General features: G+C 37.0%; 1 protein-coding gene across 2 annotated transcripts in view; it reads right to left on the bottom strand.

Annotated features, from left to right (window-relative positions):
• Nucleotides 1-20,466, bottom strand: part of SNTG2 (syntrophin gamma 2) — a 213,345-nt gene that overhangs the window by 110,314 nt on the left and 82,565 nt on the right. The window contains exon 2 of one of the 2 annotated variants that reach the window (XM_064710128.1): nt 10,406-10,543. In XM_064710128.1, coding sequence (XP_064566198.1) covers nt 10,406-10,543 — 138 coding nt within the window. Of the gene's footprint in view, nt 1-10,405; nt 10,544-20,466 lie in introns of those variants that run through there. The other variant, XM_064710129.1, reaches the window with a different exon arrangement.

Genomic DNA, 20,466 nt, shown 5'->3' with positions numbered 1-20,466 from the left:
TTTATTTTGTTCAATAGTATCTACAGTTTCTTGAAATTCTTTATTCTCATGGGTTCCAAAGCACCTGATGTGTACCCTGCAACAATCACACTTTACAGGTGTGCTACCAAGCAGAAGCAATCATGTACCCCCATGGCACAACAGTCTGTTTTGTTTCCTGTTTCTAGGAGACTACAGGACAAAGTAGTACCCCACATAAAACTTCAGGATGCATTTGAATATATAGAATGTAAGAAATAAAGCTGTAATTGGCAGGATACCAATATGAAATATTCCTATATTTTTGAGACTTTCTATTGTTGCAAGCTGTGAACTGGTGAGGCAGAAAATTTCAGGAATGCCAAGAATGATGTCAGACAGGGAATATATTGAAAAGCAGATACAACAGAAAATTTTATCCGTATAAGATGCAGACACCATTCAAAAGAACACTATTTCAACCACTGTACAAAGAAGAGACAACTTGGTAACAGGTGCAGTGCTGCTTATAACACCTAAAATGAATAATGCAGCTGAAAAAATTGCTATACTTTCATAAGCTGCAAACTGAAAGACATTTACAAATATGGGGAGAACTATATGGTCAAATATCCATCTTTTAGGTATGAGGTAGCTCTACACAGAAGACTTACTAGAATCTGTTAAAAAACAATGATGAGAGAAATTTTATCTCTGGGAAGGTCGTTTATGTCTTGTTATTTGCTCATGTGAAGTGGTATTACTGGAGCTTAATGGGCAACATGAGAAGGCAATTGCAGTGCTTATTTCTGTTACTGTGCTTTAGGAAGATTTTATATCCACCTATAGGCCAATGCCTACCTAATATGTCATTAGTACCAGGTTGTTAACACCCAGGACTGGTACTTGTGGTAAAAGACCTCTCATCAGAAAAAAGTATCATATCTATCTATCTATCTATTTATCTATCTATCTATCTATCTATCTATCTATCTATCTATCTATCTATCTAACTATCTCCCTCCTACCTACCTACCTGCCTACCTAAATGAATAATGTCCTATGGAGATTTCAGAAGAATCTGCTTGAAGCACTCCAAAATCATTGATATAAAGAGACATTTTTGAAAAGAGACTCTGTCTGTACAGTATTTTCCTTTTCAGTTCCAGTCTGCATGAAAATATTAATGAATACAAATATTATTTCCAAGCATCAAACTGAAGTACGCAGCAGAAAAGGCTGGGGCACTTGACACAGCCCACGGCTTCACTGACCAATGACATTACAAGGTTAAATTCCTGGTACCAACTCCACTTGTTAGCCTGAGTCTGTGCCCCTGGGCTAAGAGTAGTTGGGCTAAGCTCTGCAGTTTTCAAGGGGTGCTGTGTGCCTTATACTACTTCAGACAGATATTGGCAAAAATGGGTCAAACAATTATTATCGACAGGAATGTTCGTAACAATGGCCACACCAACAAATCCCATGGAATGTAAGGGCACCAACAGGCTCAGTACAATGACACATCATCAAAATTGCCAATTAAGACAAAAATCACTGGTTTTCTCTCAAGGAGACTAGTCACCTTTCCTTAACCCAGAAAATGAACATGGATACGTGTTTGATAAATAGCCTTGGCTAAACATGGCCCCATACTCAGACCACAACAGACTATTACCTAAATAGATAGCAGACTATTCCTTAAACCTAAAAAGTGGACAAAGAAGAAGGTAGGAAAAAGTCAACAAAGAGAAAGAAATCATTGTCGCATTGTCTACAGGATTTTTTTTAAAAGCAAATTTATTCCAACTTCTAAATTTGCATCTGGTATTTATTGAAAGAAGTAGTCTCAGAAGTTCTCCTTACTTGTTGAAAGTAAGATGTCAAATTAATTACAGATACTTCATGGCAGGTTTGCAACAGAAAAAAAATGCAGTTTGCCACCCAGGCCCTTGGGAAACATACAGGGCAAAGGAAAAAGCAAAACAAGTCCAATAAGACTTAAAAGAGAAGCCTGTAACCTGTCCTGCATGGGTGCAAGGGAAGAAACAGTCTGATACCTGAAGGGGTAAGAAGATAGTTTGTCTTGGCTTCACTTGCGATAGAGTTAGCTTTCTTGTTACCACTTAACATATCAGCCACATGTTCCTTCTCTTAGCAACTCTAGACAGCGACCATGAGGAATTTACGCATTAGGAAATGACTGAAGAAACAGATCTTGTAAGAATGAGAGAACCACTAAACTGTATCATAAAAGGCAGACATCCCGTTGGTTGTTAAACATCCCAAAAGATGAAAAGAGGATGTGGTGAGCAAGGATATGTTGAAATTCTTCAGGAAATTTTCTCCTCAAGATGGGGAGTTCCCATGATGAGAGCCTTCTCAGCTCACAACATCCACCTCTCCAAACCTTGAGCTTCCTCAGCAAATTGTTCAGCGTGTATTAAGCATTTTTTCAAATAGATATTTCCCCTTCTGCTCACACAACCCTCACTTATTGACAGCAAAATTCCACCTACCCAGTGGCTGGCTGCAGGTTGCCATGCACCTACTGTCTGACTGTGGCAGGAGTCACCTCCCCTCCTCTCTATCACAGGTGGACAAAAATCAAAATATTATTTTAAATGAGAGAGTTTGAAGCTTTACTTCTTGCACTGCACAGGTTCTCACCTTCTCCTAAAAGGACAGGAAGAATGCACTAAAAATTAACTAAGGCATGTCAGTTGATGTTCAGTTTTGTATACAGTCAAAGCAGATCTTTTCATGTGCTAAAACAGACCTGGGACATCTGCAGATTAAATATAATAACATTTTTATCAGTTTACATTATTATCTTACTGCAAATGTTATATTATCTTATTACTGTAGGTAAAAGTTGGTTGGTTTTTGTTTGTTTGTGTGGGGTTTTTTGTGGGTTATTTTGGGGTTTTTTTAAGGGGAAAGTGTTTTTTTTGGTGAATTTCTGTGGAGATTTTAGATGAAAATGAAGTCACTCATTTTATTACAAAGCTAGCCAAACTAAAGGAGGATTATACAACAAAATCCAAAAACAAAACAACAAAAAACCCCAAACAATTTTTCTCACAGGTGTACAAAGAAAAAGCATCAGACGCAAATCACAACTTGCAAGAAAGGAAATTCCAGCTGAGCATAACCACAGGAAAGAATTTCACACAGTTAAGCATCAAGAGCTGCCCAGAGAGCGGGCAGCATCTCCATCCTTTGAGATATTCTAAACATGAATGGACAAGGCAATTTGGAAGTTATCACCGCTTTCAGCAGTGGGTTGAATTACATAACCTCAAGAGATCCCTTTCAAAATAAATTATTGCATGATTTATTTTAGTTAGGATGACTGACAAAGCCCATGGTGTTTTATTCCTCTGAGGGAAGGAATCATATAATTGCCTGAATGAAAAACAGTCTCAGTATGACTTCAGAAGAATCCTCAGGTACTCCTCCACTGAGTTGTCAAATATTCAGTTTCGGACAAGAGCTTTTTTCTGGCAAGTGGTGTGAAAAGATCCCAGACTCTTCTCAGATACAAACTACATCAATGGAGATCATCTAAAAATATGGATTTCCAGAGTTACTAATAACACATATAAGGCCCTGTGTATGATAATACTTTTGCCATTGAAAATTAGTTGATTACTTCCAATTTAAAAGGCATCCCATAACAACAAATTATAGCTAAATCCTGCCAGAATACAGCTTTTCTTTGAGTAATGCCAATCTGCATTCAATTTTGCCCAGCATTTTACAGGCTGGCCATAGTGAAGATGAACAACAGAGGTTGAATCCATCAATATCCCAAGTACTGATAGTGGAAAGCCTCATGCTTCCATCACAGTCAGACAGTTTGCTCCTAACTGTTGAAAATTTTAAACTGCTACAAGATCTCTCACAATGTGTATAAGCTACAGTTTACCAGTCCTAATAGTCATATCTTCAAGTGTAATAGATTTATTGAAAATTCAAATAAAGGACACATATATTTATGTGTATGTGTGGCTTATCAAAGTTGTGATGCCTTTCTTTTATCTTATTGGTATGAGCACTCACCCTTAGCTGGACTCTTTCCACATTTCAGGATAAGATTGTTTTTCAGGGGTATTCAAAGTGTCCTTTGCATTCTTCTGTTCTATTCAGCAGTCTTTTTTTAAGCTACTTATTATTTCTATCTTTAATAATAAAGATTTTTTGTCATGCTAAAAAATACTCATATTTATTTTGTGATGCAAACTTCTAACTGTTCTCAGATTGGCAGCAAGACAAGCATATGTTCTGTCATACTAAAGTTCCTAAGGAATTACTTGATATCTCTCTTCTAAGTATCTAGGTCAGCTTTCCAGAGCATGGAAAACAATAACAAACAGTTAAATAATGTATTTTCTCCATACAAGTGATCTTAGTTTCAAAGGGAAGACTCTTAATCATTTACTTGATGCTTAAAACAAGATATTAAAAAAAAAGATAGAAATTGTTAATTATTCACTTTAAAAAAAAAAAAAAACAATTTTGGACTAAAATACCACACCAGTAATGGTAGAACAGGCACTGGGCAAACTGTAATATTAGCAGTTCTTGAGAGAGAAATTTCCTTAGCTTAAAAAAAAAAATAGATTTTTTTTTGCAGATTTGTTCCCTAGAGGTCTTCTGAGGTAACATTCTTCTGTGTCATTATTAGATCTGAGGTATATCTGAACAGTATTTTCAGACACTGTTTCTATTCATTTAATCAAAAAAAACCAATCTTGCTGCTTTTCTTCCTTATTCACTTACTTTACTTCATACTAAGACACAGCTTGGGAAGCTGGAACATGGAATATCCAGCATACAAAGGTTTTTGGTATACTAATTCTATCAGACTCCAGCCTCTGAAGAGTCCTGTTCCAATCAAAATGCCATCCACCTGCATTCAAAAAGTCTTTGCCTGACCCATGACCAATTCAGAGACAATTTAGCTCTGTGAGAAGGACAAATTTTGATAAAAAAAACCAAGATAGATTTCTGCTCTTTTTCTGAGAAAAATAAAATACAAAATAAAAGAAAGAAAATGCTTATGAAAAGAGAGCATAAAACTGTGGACTGTCAACAGGAGAAGGATGAAGCAATATGTATGGAAGAAAAACAAAGAATATTAAGGTTGAGGTACTGTATGTAAGAAATTAATTTTAGCACATTAAATGAGAAAGAGTCTAAGTCCAGTAATAGCTTAATGGAGTAAAGTTTAAAAAATAATACCTTCCTGGTTATCCTTTAACTAAAATTGATCATTCTCTGTCATGCACTTAATTTATTTCTGTGAGTATTGTTTAACTTTAAACCTGGAGGGAAAAACATCTTCTGTTAAAAATACTTGACACGTAGGGAAACTGTCTATTTGTTTTCAATTCACCATTTCTGTCAATACTTTTGTATTCTTTTGGATTCTATGAGAATTCACCAATTCAGAGAATCACAGAATGAGTCTGTTTGGAAATAACCACAGTGGGTTATGTGGTCCAATCCCCTGCTCAAGCAGGGACATCCCACAGCACATGGCACAGGATTGTGTCCAGACAGTTCTTGAATAACTCCAAGGAAGCAGACTCCACAACCCCTCAGGGCAATCTGTTCCAGTGCTTGGTTACCTGCCCAGGGGGATATGGTGAGACACAGTGACAAAAGCCTTACTGAAGTTGAGGTTCAGCTGTTATCCATCCAGGTATCTGTTTCATCATAGAGGTCAATCAGATTGGTCAATCATAATTTACTTTTACTGAATCCATGCTGACTATTCCTGGTGACTTGCTTGCCATCCATGTAGATAGAGATGGTCTCCAAAATGAGGCATTCAATCACCTTTCCAGGGATTGAGGTGAGGCTGACTGGCTGGTAGTTGTGTGGATCCTCCTCCTTTCCCTTTTTGAAGACTGGGATGGCGTTTGTTTTTTTCCAGTCCTCAGGCACCTCTCCTGATTGCCACACCTTTTCAGGGATGATCATGAGCAGCCTTGCTGTGGTATCCAGCATCCCTCTCAGCACTTGCAGATGCACCCCGTCCAGGCCCTTGGATTTGTGGATGGTCAGGTTTACCTAGGTGATCTCCGACCCAGGTCTCCTTGACCAAGGGAAAGTTTGCCTTCCAACAGTCCTTTTCCCTGGTTTCTTGGGTCAGCGATTCCAGAGGTCTCATCTTACCAGTGAAGACCAGTGCAAAGGTGGCATTCAGTAATTCTGCCTTATCTGTATCCTTTGTTATGAGAACCCCTCTCCATGTAGTGATGGGCCCACATTATCCTTAGTTTTCCTTTTGTTACTGATGAATTTGAAAAAGCCTTTCTTGTTGTCCTTTGGCCAGATTTAATTCCAGGAGTAACCTGGCCTTCATTTCATTTGAACTTACTCTGACAACCTCTCTACATTAATTCCAAGTGGTCTGACCGCTTCCATCTCCTCTGCATTTCCTGCTTACACTTGAGTAATGACAGTAGTTCCCTTTTATCCATGCAGGTCTCTTGACCCCTTTGCTCAATTCCTTGCTCACTAGGATGGCTTGTTCTTGACTCTGGAGAAGGCGATCCTTCAATAGTAACCAACTCTCTTGGACCCCTCCTCCCTGTTCCCATGGGATTCTTTCAAGAAGATCTCCTGATGAGGCTAAAGGTAGTTCTTTAGCCCTGAAGAGGCTGAAGCTTACAATTTACTTGCTGCCTTGCTTCTCCTTGTTCTATATTGAACTTCACAATCTCATCATTTCTGCTGCCAAAGCTGCCCCCGACTTTCACATCTCCAACAAGGATCTCCCTGTTTTTAGTGAAAAGTCAAGGAGCACACCATTCCTTGTGGGAGCCTCCACTACCCATGTCAGGGAGATGCCATCAGTGCTTTCCAGATTCCTCCCATCCTGTTTGTGCTTCATGGTGCTGCTTCTCCAGCCATGTCAGGAACCAGAGCCCCCCAAGGAACCAGAGCCTGTGGCTGTGGGGCTGCTCCGAGCTGCCTGTTCAAGGCCTGGCCCACTCCCTCCCCCTGACCAGGGGCCTGTAGCAAACACCCTCAACAGCGTTACTCTTGCCACTCTGCCCTTTTACCCTAACTCATAGGCTCTCAATTTGCTCATCACCCACCCCAAGACAGAGCCTGATGCATTCCAAGTGCTGCCTCACACAGAGGGCAACTCCACCACTGTCCTTCTGATGCACCCATACACTTACATACACCCTTTATCCTTGAAATCTGAACACCCCAAACGTTACGGCAAGTCACGAAGACTTGCTTAGAACACTAGAATTTGCCAAGTTTGAAAATCTGCAATGCATCTTGATGGAACGATTGCAGGTTTAGTATACAAATTTAAATTATATAAATATTTATAAATAGTTATATAGACAATTATTTTCATTAGTGTAATATTGTATAAAAAAATATTGTAAAATATTACTTCCCTAATTAGCTCCAAATCCAGAAGGATATTTAGAGATACTTAAAGGCAGCTTGTCTACCGTGAAAAAATTTAATACCAAAAAGAAAGCAGCTGATTTTACATTATTTTGTCTATATACACCTTGAATTTCAGAACTATGTTTTTCTCTCATTACTCTCTCATCAAGTCCAAGATTGCAGGAAGTGAAATGGGCTGAACTATCATTAAATTACAGTGAGCCAGGTAAAAAATTTCTCATCAAAGGTGAAGTTTTCTCAATGCTTATAAGTATCTCTTAAATGAATGGCAAATGACAAAATATGAAACAGGAACAGACCCTGATGATGGTAGTGAAATGTATTTTATAGTAAGAGTCTTTTATGCTTGGGTAGAATCTCTATTGCTGAAAGTCCCACTCATCACAGTAGCTTTAGTGATCACTGATGTCTTTGCCAGTCCTCAGCGTAGCATTCAGAACTACACTGGACCAGCAGAACTAAATATGCACAGCTGCAAATCCTGTCCTCAGTGTTCCTCAGGATTAACCTGTCAGTAAAAGGGAGGCTGGAAGCAAATGCATCCCACAAATGCTGACCCATGTAAGTGGCTGAAGAAAAAGTATTACCACAAGTAGAAACAGAACTTTTCTTTTCAACAATTTTCCATTCAAATATCACACCTAAGAGGAAAAGTCATTCTATGTGCAGTTTTTTTCTCCTCCCATGCATTTGAGGTGAATACAAAAAGAAGGCCAAAGCTATTTCTATTTTTGTTGAAAATGAACTAATTTGATGAATGGCCATGTGTAAAATAAAGATTAACTAGGAGTACCTGAGAATGAAAAAGTAAAGAGAAAGGAGAATAAATCAGTAAGACAATGCGATCATTTATGACTGCTATAGCATTGACTTTCAGGTTACAATTTTCTATTAATATTTTGAATTATACAGAACAGAGATGAGAACTATTCTCTTTAACCACTTGAAATATAAACCATTTATCTCTGGAATTTCTGTCATGTAAATGTAATTGTAAAACTTACCAAACTCAGCACTAGACAACTACCAGCTATTTCTACACTACATCTACAACTAAGAAAAACTGTCTCTTCTTGCCATAGTCCTGGAAATCACTTCTTTCTAGGCTCTACCCATTACTGTGATCACTACTGGCAATGAAAAACAACAAAGAAACTTGGACTCATTTTATATGCAGTGGCTGCATATCCCAGCTATGCCTCCTCTGCAAGGTCTATAACTTTCCAGAATTTATTTAAAAATTCAATTCAAAGCTTGCTTCCCTGCCTTGTCTTTCATCAGGAAATACTATTTAGTGTATCCATAAAATGTAGGAGTAAAAGGCATCAAAATCAACCCAAATCTTGATACTAAAAGGAAGAGGCAGACTTGTGTTGTTCAGGGCAGGTTTTTGTACTGCTTTAGGTTGGACATTGAGAATGCTGGGTGGGGGGTGACTTGCTGTATTTTGGGTGTTGATCAATACATACACAGATTTGATACAATATTTTCCCAGATGCACCTAGCTTATGTTAATTCAATCAAGAAATAACATACATAATAACATATGTAGGATAAAACTGTGATTCTTCTTCTATGAGATGCATACACAAGGCATTTAAACACCACTGAGTCCATAGCAATCATGTATAATTATATGCACAAATACTATATGCTGAAGTCTCATTATGTTTTACTATGACTCTTGCAACTAGTTTGCATACAACTTATCAGCATTACCAGCAATGCCTGGTAAAAAACACCCAAACAACTGTGTTTTTTCATTCTCCTCAGTGAAGCACAAAGTATATGCAAAGCTGATGAATGAGGCTTATACTTATCTCAGCAAACCAACCACAAATGGACATGCCTGTCACCCATCAACCTTTTAAAACATTTTAAAGAGCAAGTCATGTTCCACAGAATTCTATGGACAGGTACTTAATGTTTTGAATTGATAAAACCGATTTCAAATTATTTTATGTGTGATACTAAACAATTTAAATATTTACTGCAGCAGGAATGAAATATTTGCATATTATAGAGGCAGACTCTCTAACATACTCACATACACACACAAAAATACCCATTATATGCTTTTTTGCTTCTAACTCCTAGCAGAGTATCACAAACCCACTTGACATCCCCAAGTGCCAGATTTTAGGTTTACAGGATGCAATACAGCAAGCAGACAGAAATACTCTGCCTTGGCCCTCTCTGAGGAGGCTGCCATGAATTGTGCACTCTAACACCAGCAAAGTTCATGAAATCGATTTTACTCAGTTAAATTATGTACATGTATTTCAAATTCAAGAACACTGTTTATATGAGGAAATGAGGCTTATACTTATCTCAGCAAACCAACCACAAGGATGTTGATAACTTAGACATCCTTGCTGTACTGCTTATGCAAAACATCACCAGTTTATCTAGTGACGTTACCAAATGCTCACACAGAAGGTTCCTCTATAGCTTGGAGGCACCACAGGCTTTGAAAATGCAGCACAACTGAATTTTGGTTAAAAAAAGCACCACATACGTGCTGGCGCTGATTAAGCTCCATCTGTGCCTGAAAGAGAATTACAGTGAAATAAGTGCCCATCAAGTGTTCTCTCAGTCAGCTCAATGCCCTTGAACAGACATCCTGTCTGATACACAGATGAAGAAAACTTTGGTGTATCAGTTTACTCTTCAAATGCTTTCACTGGGAAACACTTTTCCCTTTTCTCCCTTAATTTAATGGCCCAGCAATATTTGGTGGAAGAATGCTTTAATCTTGGTATTAATAGATGTTTTTTGCTTCTATTAAGATTATAAATGGCATCATAAAGTATGTACAGCACTGGTCAGAAATGCAGTTTTTATACTTCTGAATGTAGGTATGCACAGAAGAGCCAAGCAACTGATAATTACTTGTATTTGTTACCCAATAAAATCTCTTGCATTCCAATACAATAAAGGTGTCCTCTGCAGAATTCATTAAAGTGGGCACCCAAAAGCACAGAGATATAGAAGCACTTACATTTGCACTGTGATCACTTCCACTAACACAGACGACATCTTGTTTTTGAATTGTTAATACCTCTTTTGTAAGCTTCAGTCGGATGTCATAAGCATTTTCAGATACTTCATCATACAACAATGCAATACCAGTTTTAGTCTGCAAAAAAGAAAGGCATACACAAAAATTTAAGAATATGAACATTTCATAATGGTGAATAACAAGCTCTATCCCATTCAATAAAGAAAAAGCATACAAATGAGCATTATTTACAGAAAGTAAATAATGGTCTACTTTTCAGTCTTCAAATGGATTAGACATAAAAAGCCTCTTTTGTACAGGAAAATACAGGATAAGTGGTCTTTGAAGTAGACATTAATATGCAAAGAGTAAAAAAAATTATAAAATTTTCTCCATTGTATTGTTACACAAAGAAGTGTTGCCAAGAATGATGTAATTATGTCCTGTTTGACTTTATTTATACAAAGACGTATGAAAATATATTAGAAACAAATAGGTATGTATAAATGTATGTGAACACATTTTCCATTTTTGGCAAGAAGCGGGGAAGTGAAATATTGCTCTTGCCTGGAATATGTTCATTCCACTCTGTCAGAAAAAGAACTGTTCCCTTCAAAAAAGTTGCCATTAAGATACAAAGTTCTGTTACAGTAGAAAACTATGTTTTCACAATGTAAAACGTGATTAAACCCAGTTGTTGCAGAATTTATTTTGTTTGGGATAAGATGAACATACATTTCTTAAGTTACATCATCACAGGACTAATAACTAGTAAACTACATAGGATAGTCAACTATTTGGTATAAATAATGTTTTCTCCATTAGTAGTAGAGAAGAAACTTTAATTTCTGGCTTATTCCCTTAACATTCATTCAGATATTCATTCATTCATTCATTACTCCCTTAACATTCAGTCAGATATTTCCTCTTCCAAACAAAAACTGTGGTATTAGGACTGCTTGTCCTAATTTGTCAAAATATGCAGACAAATGAAATTTCAAATCTTTACATTCATTGCTCAGAAGACAAAAACACCTGTTCTGAAATGAATGATCATATATAAAAGTACTATTTGTTTATTAATTTGTAATGTATATTACAGCATCATCACAGCACTGCACTTTATGTAAGTGAAGAAAAATCAAACACGATTTAAGTTTTAGCTGCAGTATTTTTTAAAAGAAGATTTAAAATGAAGTTGTTCATCTATGTTTTCTTAAATGGTAGATGGTATACAAAAGAGAGTAATGGAATTAAAGAAGAAACATGTCCTGTGTACTGAATGAAAGCTTGAGGGATTTAAAAATAACATTAAACATAAAAAATTAGCTTCATAATATTTCTATTTCTATAAAATGAGGGAGAAAGGTCTGTGGTGATTGCCAATAAAACCTTTCAGTCTTTAAAAACAGAATCAGGTTAAGCTTAAGGCACTTAGGCTACACTTTGATGTAGCTCTATGCTGCAACTGAGTGTCATAACCTCCCTTACAGTAGAAACGGAAAATGCAGGCTAGACAGAAATTAGATTTATTCTGCATTATATACACAACAGTTGTTTAGGTTAATTGTTCATGTAGTTGGGCTATCCCTGAGCTCAAAACAATTGTCCCTATGTAGGTAACTTCTGCCATTCAAGACACTGAGATATCTTAAGACCTCTGCGCATGTAAAGCTGACACAGGCTTTTTAGGACAACTCCTTTTCTAGCTGGAGGCAAGACCAGATTTCCATGTTTGTAATGAGATACAAACATTGATCACATCAGCAGACATCCACATGTAGGTATCTTCAGCCTGTAATGGATGTCATGAAAGTTTTACAGTCAGAAATCACAGAACATCTTGGGCTGGGAGGGTCTTTAAAATCATCTACTTCCTATACTTTGGAAGAACACCTTCCAATAAACCAGATTGCTCAAAGCTCAAGATCCAACCTGGCCTTGAGCACTTCCAGGAATGGGACATCCACAGCTTCTCTGGAAAACCTGTTCAAGTGCCTCACTACCCCCCATTGCAAAGAATTTCTTTCTAATATGTAGCTTAAACCTATGCTCTTTCACTTTAAAGCTATTCTGCCCTGTCCCATTACTACATACCCTTGTAAAGAGTCCTTCTCCAGCTTTCTTTAAGGTGCCTTTAGATACTGGCAGGCTGCTCTAAGGTCTTTCTGGAGCCTTCTCTTTCCCAGACTGAAAACCCCAATTCTCTTGGCCTGTTTTTGTAAGAGAAACCCACATCTAAGACAGATGTTTAGAATCTGTCCAGGCAGCAGTGAGCAACAGACACCTCTGAAGCATGATTCTATCTGATCTCTTTTATACATCCATCTAGAAGGGAACAAGTGAGTCATAGCTCTCTGAACTATAAGGTAAATATAAATAACAGCTCAAATATAACTGTCTAATTGTGGGAAGATAAACCTGTTCAGCGTTTGCTGGGTATGTCTAAGGGTAAGAAAGTTCAGTCATGGTATAAAGCCTTAATCATTCTCACTTGTTTGGAATCCAATATTTATTTTTCCAAGACTTTGAGTCTTTTCACATTTTCAGCATATGTGAATGTCTTATCAATACATTTTGGTGAATGACAACATATGAAAACTGTGCCAGTACCATCTGCCTAAAAGCCATGCCGCCAGCAGGAAGTATTTCCAAACAGTGGAACTACAGACTTAAAAACCCACTGTCCCTGATTTTTGCTGTTGTTCAGATGTTGAGCATCACTGTCCCATGTGGACTGGTGACCACTGTTACTTTTGCTGTGTACCAGAGCAAACTTTACAGAAACACTGCAAGAATGGAGCTCTGGATCACTCTTTATCCAGCTTACACACAGAACAACTCTCTTGCTAGAAATTGTTACATATGTTTAGAAGAATCCCAATGAAAGAAACTCTGACCTTTCATTTGTAACAGATGATCAGGTAACAAATGAAATATGCAGAGTGACTTGTTAAATAGTTTAGCATTTGCCATCACACTATTTCAAATGAAGTCCCACTGAAGCTCATCTATTACTATTAAAATCCAATACCTACACTACACTTCATCTAACTGCTGATGTGATCCAAGATGACGTGCAGCAATACCTTATTTGCTTCCAGAATCAATAAGATTCATCTGGATTTCTCTCAGCCTTTCAAGTCAGCTTTTTTTTTTTGACCATTCATTATAAATAGCTTTGAATCAAAGTTCAGCACATTCCCTTGTTCATTCTTTGTGTTAAAGAGATGGCATACATTACTCTAGTGGGCAAATCCCAGTCCAGACAAAGGGTTCTTCAAATAAGAAATTTGAAATGAGAACTTACTCTTTGCACGTATATGTATACTTCACATTTTAACTAGCTATGTTCATCTCGATTTCTCATTTAAAAACTGTCTATACAGTGGCCATTCTATGTAACTGATATAAAAAACTGAGGACTGAAAAGTCAAAATAACTCTCCAAAATTATATAGTATTTTTAGAGCTCATAGATTTTGTAATAAAAAGCATCCAGAAAGTTCATAGGGAGTTGCATCTCAACAGGATTTTAATGTTTATGTTGAGAAGTAGGGGGATAGGAATTTAAATTCACTTGGGCAGAAAAAGAAATCAAACAGTGATTTTCATATATCTTAGTTTTCTAGACACTGGCTTCAGGAAGAGGAATGTATGGGTGTTCATGTGCATGTTCACCATGTGGTGGGAGGAAGACAAAAGATCAGTAGTACAAGCATCATGGTAGCTGTGACTTTTATAACAGCATAGACACTGCTCTGTTTTTGAAAAAAAGAAAAAGCCACAAACCTACATTCTCAAACCAGCTCAAAAACTGTCAATACCACAGAAAACATTCATCTCTAGAGAAAGCTAGAATAGCAGGTGAATCTTTGCATCAGTTTTATTGTTGACTACTTAAGAAGGTCCCTAGCCAATGTAGTTGCCTTAAAGCATTCCCTGGTTCAGCATAATGTTTTGGATCCTACTCAATGTAACATCACTCTTTCAATACACCATATCTGCAGTTTAACGCTCACAATTGTAAATTATGTTTCAAGATAGGCACCTCTACAACAAACTTCAGTCTTACTAGCAAAAAATACTTGTCTTCACTGCTATTTTATTTTGAAATAGCTTGTAAAAAAACTCCTCTGCACTGAGTTACTTTTGTTCTCCAGCAGAAAACACCATTTGCTGATCCTTAATAAATACATCCATAGCTTCAAGGGCAGTGCAGTTCAATTTTATCTGCTAAAATTCATTCATAAATGACTTTCCTTTATTTGTAAATACAATTATTTAAGCACTACATTTGAACTTTTTTCCCATTGAAATGCCACATTATATTTCCAAACTAATATTTTATCAGCAGCATTTATACCTCATAGGTCTAGTGATAAAATTCTATAATACAACTTAATTGTTTTTAAATTAAATTAACTCTTTGGTATACTTATAGTTGGAAAACTTGCTGAAGACACATAAGAACTGGAGTCACTGATTTTTATCCTTCATTATTTAAGATTAGGAAGAAATAGAACTTCAGGCAGTCCCACACAGTGACCTGAGCACTACATTACAGCAGGCTCAAATCTACTTTCTCTCTCACAACTGGTTTTATGTTTTCTACAGCACATTTCCTATCATGATCAAAGAAAAAGATACTTTCTCAGAGAAATTAAAATTTAACATATCCTTGACCAACATAAAAAGATTTAAAATGGGATAAAATATAAAGGGGAAAAGAGTGCAATGTGTTGCACTATATGAAGAACAGCCATCTGTATGAAAGAAGAAAAGCTCTTCTTCACCATGTCTTAAACAATGGAAACAGGTATGTAGGACTGAGGATTGGCAGAACAATATGGGCATCAATATTTTGTTGTTGCAATAAAGGCAAACACTTTCTTCACATTCTTTCCTATCGATTTGTTTTTTCTTAATCTTACAAGACAGTACCTAGAAGTACAAATAAAAGTAAAGTTCATTAGCTGGGTACTAGAGAAGGTTCCTTAAACACTGCTGAATGTGAGGGAACAAAATTTCATGCCCATTAAGTAATCCATCACCAGTGTTGCATTTAATACATCTTAGTACATTGTTTCCTTTTATACAGTATTATGTCAGTATTGTTTCATGGCTACACTATATCAAAGAGGTTATGAGCTAAAAAGGGTCATGAAAGAAACAAAAAAATTAAAAGTGGTCAGAGATCTGTAAATTAGGATGTGTAGGTAATTCAAGAAAAATTCAGGTTATTTTGTTTCAAGACAGCATATATGAGACCATAGCAACAGTTTTAAGTACTTCATAATCTATTTCAAATAGAGCAATCAGGAAGAAAATAATTCAGAAATTTCCTCCTTTGAACATATTCCGGTTATGAGGAAACAGAAGTCCTTGAACAGAGTGCTTGGATGAATTATGGACATCCATTGCTAATGGATTTTGAGAGAAAACTGAACAAACATCTGCCCAAATGGTATCAGTAATCCTCTCACAGGGCAAAATCCCAGAAAAGAAAATCTCCTTTAGATCTACTTCATGCTAATATTCAAAATTATGTGACTTCTTGCATATGAATGAACTTCTGAATCCAGGAGAAAACCTGACTTTACAAGGTCACCTGGAATGAATAACTTGCAACTGCCATAGGATGGGTGAAAAGTAACTATTAAGGCCTGAAGAAGTTTATCACTTAGGTGCTTTGACAATGGATGAGTGACATTTACAACATGTGTAAATAATCATAATTTTCATAGCACTTAATCTGAAAGATGACTGTAACCTAAGAAGAAATGTGCTCGTGTCTTTCATGATGAAAAGACAATTCCAGGCTTAAGGAGCCTTGAGTAAGAGCACAAATACATACTTTTTAATGGACCAACATGGGACAAATGGATAAAGCAGTAGATAAGTGAGAGCTGTAACACATCTGTGGAACACAGAGAATCAACGATTCCATTAGCACCACAAACACACAAAGAACAATTAATAAAACTAAAAGCAGACAGAAATCAACTATAACTTGCTGAAATCAGTCATACAGAGCTCTCTTAGAGAGGATGTTTTTTTCCTGTAATAACACACGGAGTTGTCCTTATTCTCAGCTTTAAAATACTACAAGTTTTACATCTAATGAGACTGTTTCACAAATGCAGAGACAAAAATACTTAACCTCAGTACTCCTTCCTTTAACAAATTTTGACTATAATGATAATGAAGCCATTAAACAGACTATTTGGAGGATAGGTTATGGTTCCCCAATACTATGAGGGTGAGGGGTTCTGTGAACAAGTTAGAAAAAGCATCTCAAAACATGTTGTGGAGGAGAAATGGTATGGATTTGTCCCATATCTCAGAAGAGTAGTTCAAGACTCCTATATTAGGAGAGAAAACATCATTTTACCATCACATGTAGGAAGGGATCTGGAAAGGTATGAAGCCCAGCTTCAAAGCAAGGAAATTCTGTGACCAGCCCAGGTGAAAGCCTCTAAGGATGGAGGCTGTTCCTCACTGCTGGGCAACCAGCTCTACTGCCTGTCTGTCCTCATGAGGAAAGGCTTTTCATTGTGTCCCATTCCAAGTTCCACTTATTGTCTCCTGTCCATCCAGACACCATTACAAAGAGCCTGGTTCCGTCTTCTTGATCTCCTCATTGACATGGAAAGGCTCCATTTAGGTTCTGATGGAGCCATCTCCAGGCTGAACAAGCCCAGCTCCCTCACAGGGAAAGTGCTTCCAGCCCCAGTCAGCTTGGTGACTCCACAGTGAACTTTCTCTATTATCAGTGCAGTTTTTGTACTGAGGGAACCTAAACTGCATACAGTATCCTGGATACAGTCTAACAAGCATTGGGATAAGAGGGACAGTCTTCCCTTAATCTCCTGGTTGTGCTCCTCCTAATACAGCTCGGGATAATGTTCACTTCTCTGCTGCTGGCTCAGCTACAACTCACTACCCATCAGGACCCCCTGAGACTCTTCATATGAGCTGCTCCCCAAACACACAGGCCCCAGTCTGTATCACTGCCAGGGGCTCTTCGTTCTGAAGTGCAGGATGTGGCACTTGTTGGACTTTTATGAATTCAGTTCATTAATTTCTTGAATTTCTTGGCAGTCTGTTTGTTAGCCTGCCTAGGCGTCTGTCAATGGTATAGTGACTGCACCCTCCAGTTTGGTGTCATCAGCAAACCTGAGAACCAAGCCCTCTGTGCCTTCTTCCAGGGCACTGACAAAAATGTTAAAGAAGATGGGCCACAGGACACATCTGAAAAACACCTCTTGCCAAAAGAATCCAGACAGTGGATTCCTCATTAACCACTACCTCCAGCCTGAGCATGGAAGCAGTTGTCCACCCACCCATCTAGATGGAGGCTATGACAAACAAACATATTTATTTCCTTATACTAAAATTTATTTCCTTATACTAAAATACTACTAGTACCAATAACAATGTTCATAATAAAACTGATTCTTTGTTTTAAGACCCAAATGCATAAAAAATGTTAATTTTAAAAAATTCAGGAAAAAAAATCATCACGCTTATTGCCACTATCGGGTATCTTTCTGCTCTGAAGTACCACTGCCCACTTTCAGCAGTGTCCAATTCCCATGTACAGAAGGATGCAGCAATGCCTTTACATCCATTAGACCCAGCAGACCTGCCCACCCATCTCAGAGTCTAAAGGCCAGGACACACCTACAGCCATGACAGGAGCCACAATTCCTTTTTCACACCCTCCACACGAAGCCCCACATGCAGTCCCCCAGCAGCTGCTTCTGCCTCCCTTCCCAAAGGAGAAGCCTTGCAGTGGGGAAACACCACCAACACCAGCACTGCTGCACATGATGAAACCCATGGCTGCCCCAGTGGTCCAGCCCATGCTCTACTGCTCATGTCTGAAGGGAAATATTTCAAATTAAGATAAAACCAAGTTAAGTCAGAATTTCATTCCAGTTGGAAAGAAACTGCCAATGTTAATTTTTAACACTGGATTATTTTTAGTATCACAAAATCAATAAAACCCTCCACCTTGAAAACTAGAATATTATACAATCAAACTGATCTAATAGCCACCCAACTTTTATGATGTACTGGGAACATACACAGCATCTTTCAGCTCCTATTCAAAATAAGCACACCCACAAGTCAAATGCACAGGAAATCACAGGAAAAATACCACAACTGCTTCATAGCCTTAGTAAGAAGCTAGTAAAAGTACTTATATTTGTCATACCATTTTTCAAGATGTCTAATAGATCATACATTTTTATTAGAGCTGTAACTCCATTTCATAGTTTCATAATGTTCACAATCGTTCTCAGTGAAGAAAACCACAAATTTCTGACAACTACTTTCAGAAAGGTGATTCACATTCACAACAAAGCTAGTGAAATATTATTTGATGGACACCATTGATTCTCATGTAAGTCAATTAAGACTAAAGACACTGAATTAAAATGTGCTGTAATTTTAAATGCACTCTTTGATAAGAATCAGCATCAGAAATAAAGATGGTCTAAAATAGATATTTAGGACATATTTGAGTGAATTTTTCTCAAAAGCATTGACTACGTCTGAAATTTGCAACTTCAATAGCACTGTCTTGATAAAGATTTTTTTTACATTTGCATTTATTAATAACAATGTTATGGATTGACATTTCAATATACACAGTTGTAAAAGGTGTATGAGCATTACAAGTCTTTAGAAGATTTTAACTGCAGCATGACAGCATCACTACCTAACAACTCAGCATAATTTTTCCTAAACTTTCAAGGGCCATACTCAAAGAAACAGAAGTTTGAAAAGACGCTTTCAATATATAAAATTTAAAAGCCTATTTTGTTCCTTACATCACCACCCATTCAATAGTAAAAATAGCCTTAGGGATACATATGTGCTAATAACATTAGCCTTGCAAGAAAAGTGATTAACAGCTGGCTCACAATATCTGTGATCATAATCAGTAAGCACTAATATCATGTTTAATTACTGCAAGTTCAGTGTATCATGAGCTAATAAGAGATGATTGATTGTTGTCATTCTCATGCACCTCTCAAAACATCAGACATAAATATTTGAATTCTGTATTGGCCTTTTGAAAAATGAACTTCCAGAATGTCATGTCAGAATAACAATTGCCAAAAAACTCTAACAAATGCTAATAGAGACATATAGTTAAATAGAAATTCTAACCCAGAATATTGCCAAGGCTCAAACTATGAGAAAAATTGCCTAGTTTTATTTTGATTTAGATAGTATCTTTAAATAAAGGAATTAAGAATATAAAGAATATAAAACCTCACACTATAAAGATGCTCCTATGCTTACAGCAGTTTCCTACCTGCCAAACAAGAAAGCATAAATTTCACACTTCAAAGTAAACCACTTAGTGATAGCAGGAGAAAACTCACAACATTCCCTTTGGAGATTATTTAAGAAACAGATAATCAGTAAATTAATGTGATTATTTCTATTGCTGATACCATGAATCTTAACCTGGTGGGGCTTCAGCTGATTAATAAATATTCCTGCTGTTATGTCAAATGGCAAACAAGAAATCTAAGAGCACAATAAAAGCACCTCACCCATTTTCTTAACCTAGAATAGCCAAGAAAGAGCACTATAAAGACATCACTTTTTTTTAACAGAATACTAGATTTTGATGCATCCTTCTCTTGCTATCCTTCCCCTTTTGACTGATACAGTTCCACCACATTCATTATTTTTTGGCTTTTGCATAAAATTATTGGGTTTGTTTTGGTTTGGTTTGGGGTTTTTTTTCCTGTTAAACTGTTGTGTTACTCTGACAAAACCAAGAAGAAAGCCATATCTAACTGCTTAATTTCTGAATAAGGTGGAAAAGAAAACAAATTCAACTAGGAAAAAAGTACTAAAGCTTTCTGCAGCAGACAAAAACAAAGCAAACAAACAAAACAACAACCAGAACAAAATAATAATATATAACCAGTTTATATATAACCTTAAGAAGTGATCCTTCAGAAACTGGAAGTATATAAAGAAAATAGCACAGAAGATACAGGAAACCTAGGAAAAAGTGAAGGATTTTTG

Source organism: Zonotrichia leucophrys, chromosome 3 (genome assembly GCF_028769735.1).
Source record: "Zonotrichia leucophrys gambelii isolate GWCS_2022_RI chromosome 3, RI_Zleu_2.0, whole genome shotgun sequence".
Classification (NCBI taxonomy): Eukaryota; Metazoa; Chordata; class Aves; order Passeriformes; family Passerellidae; genus Zonotrichia; species Zonotrichia leucophrys.
The sequence above is the reverse complement of the archived record's forward strand: the minus strand, read 5'-3'. Positions and strand labels throughout refer to the sequence as shown.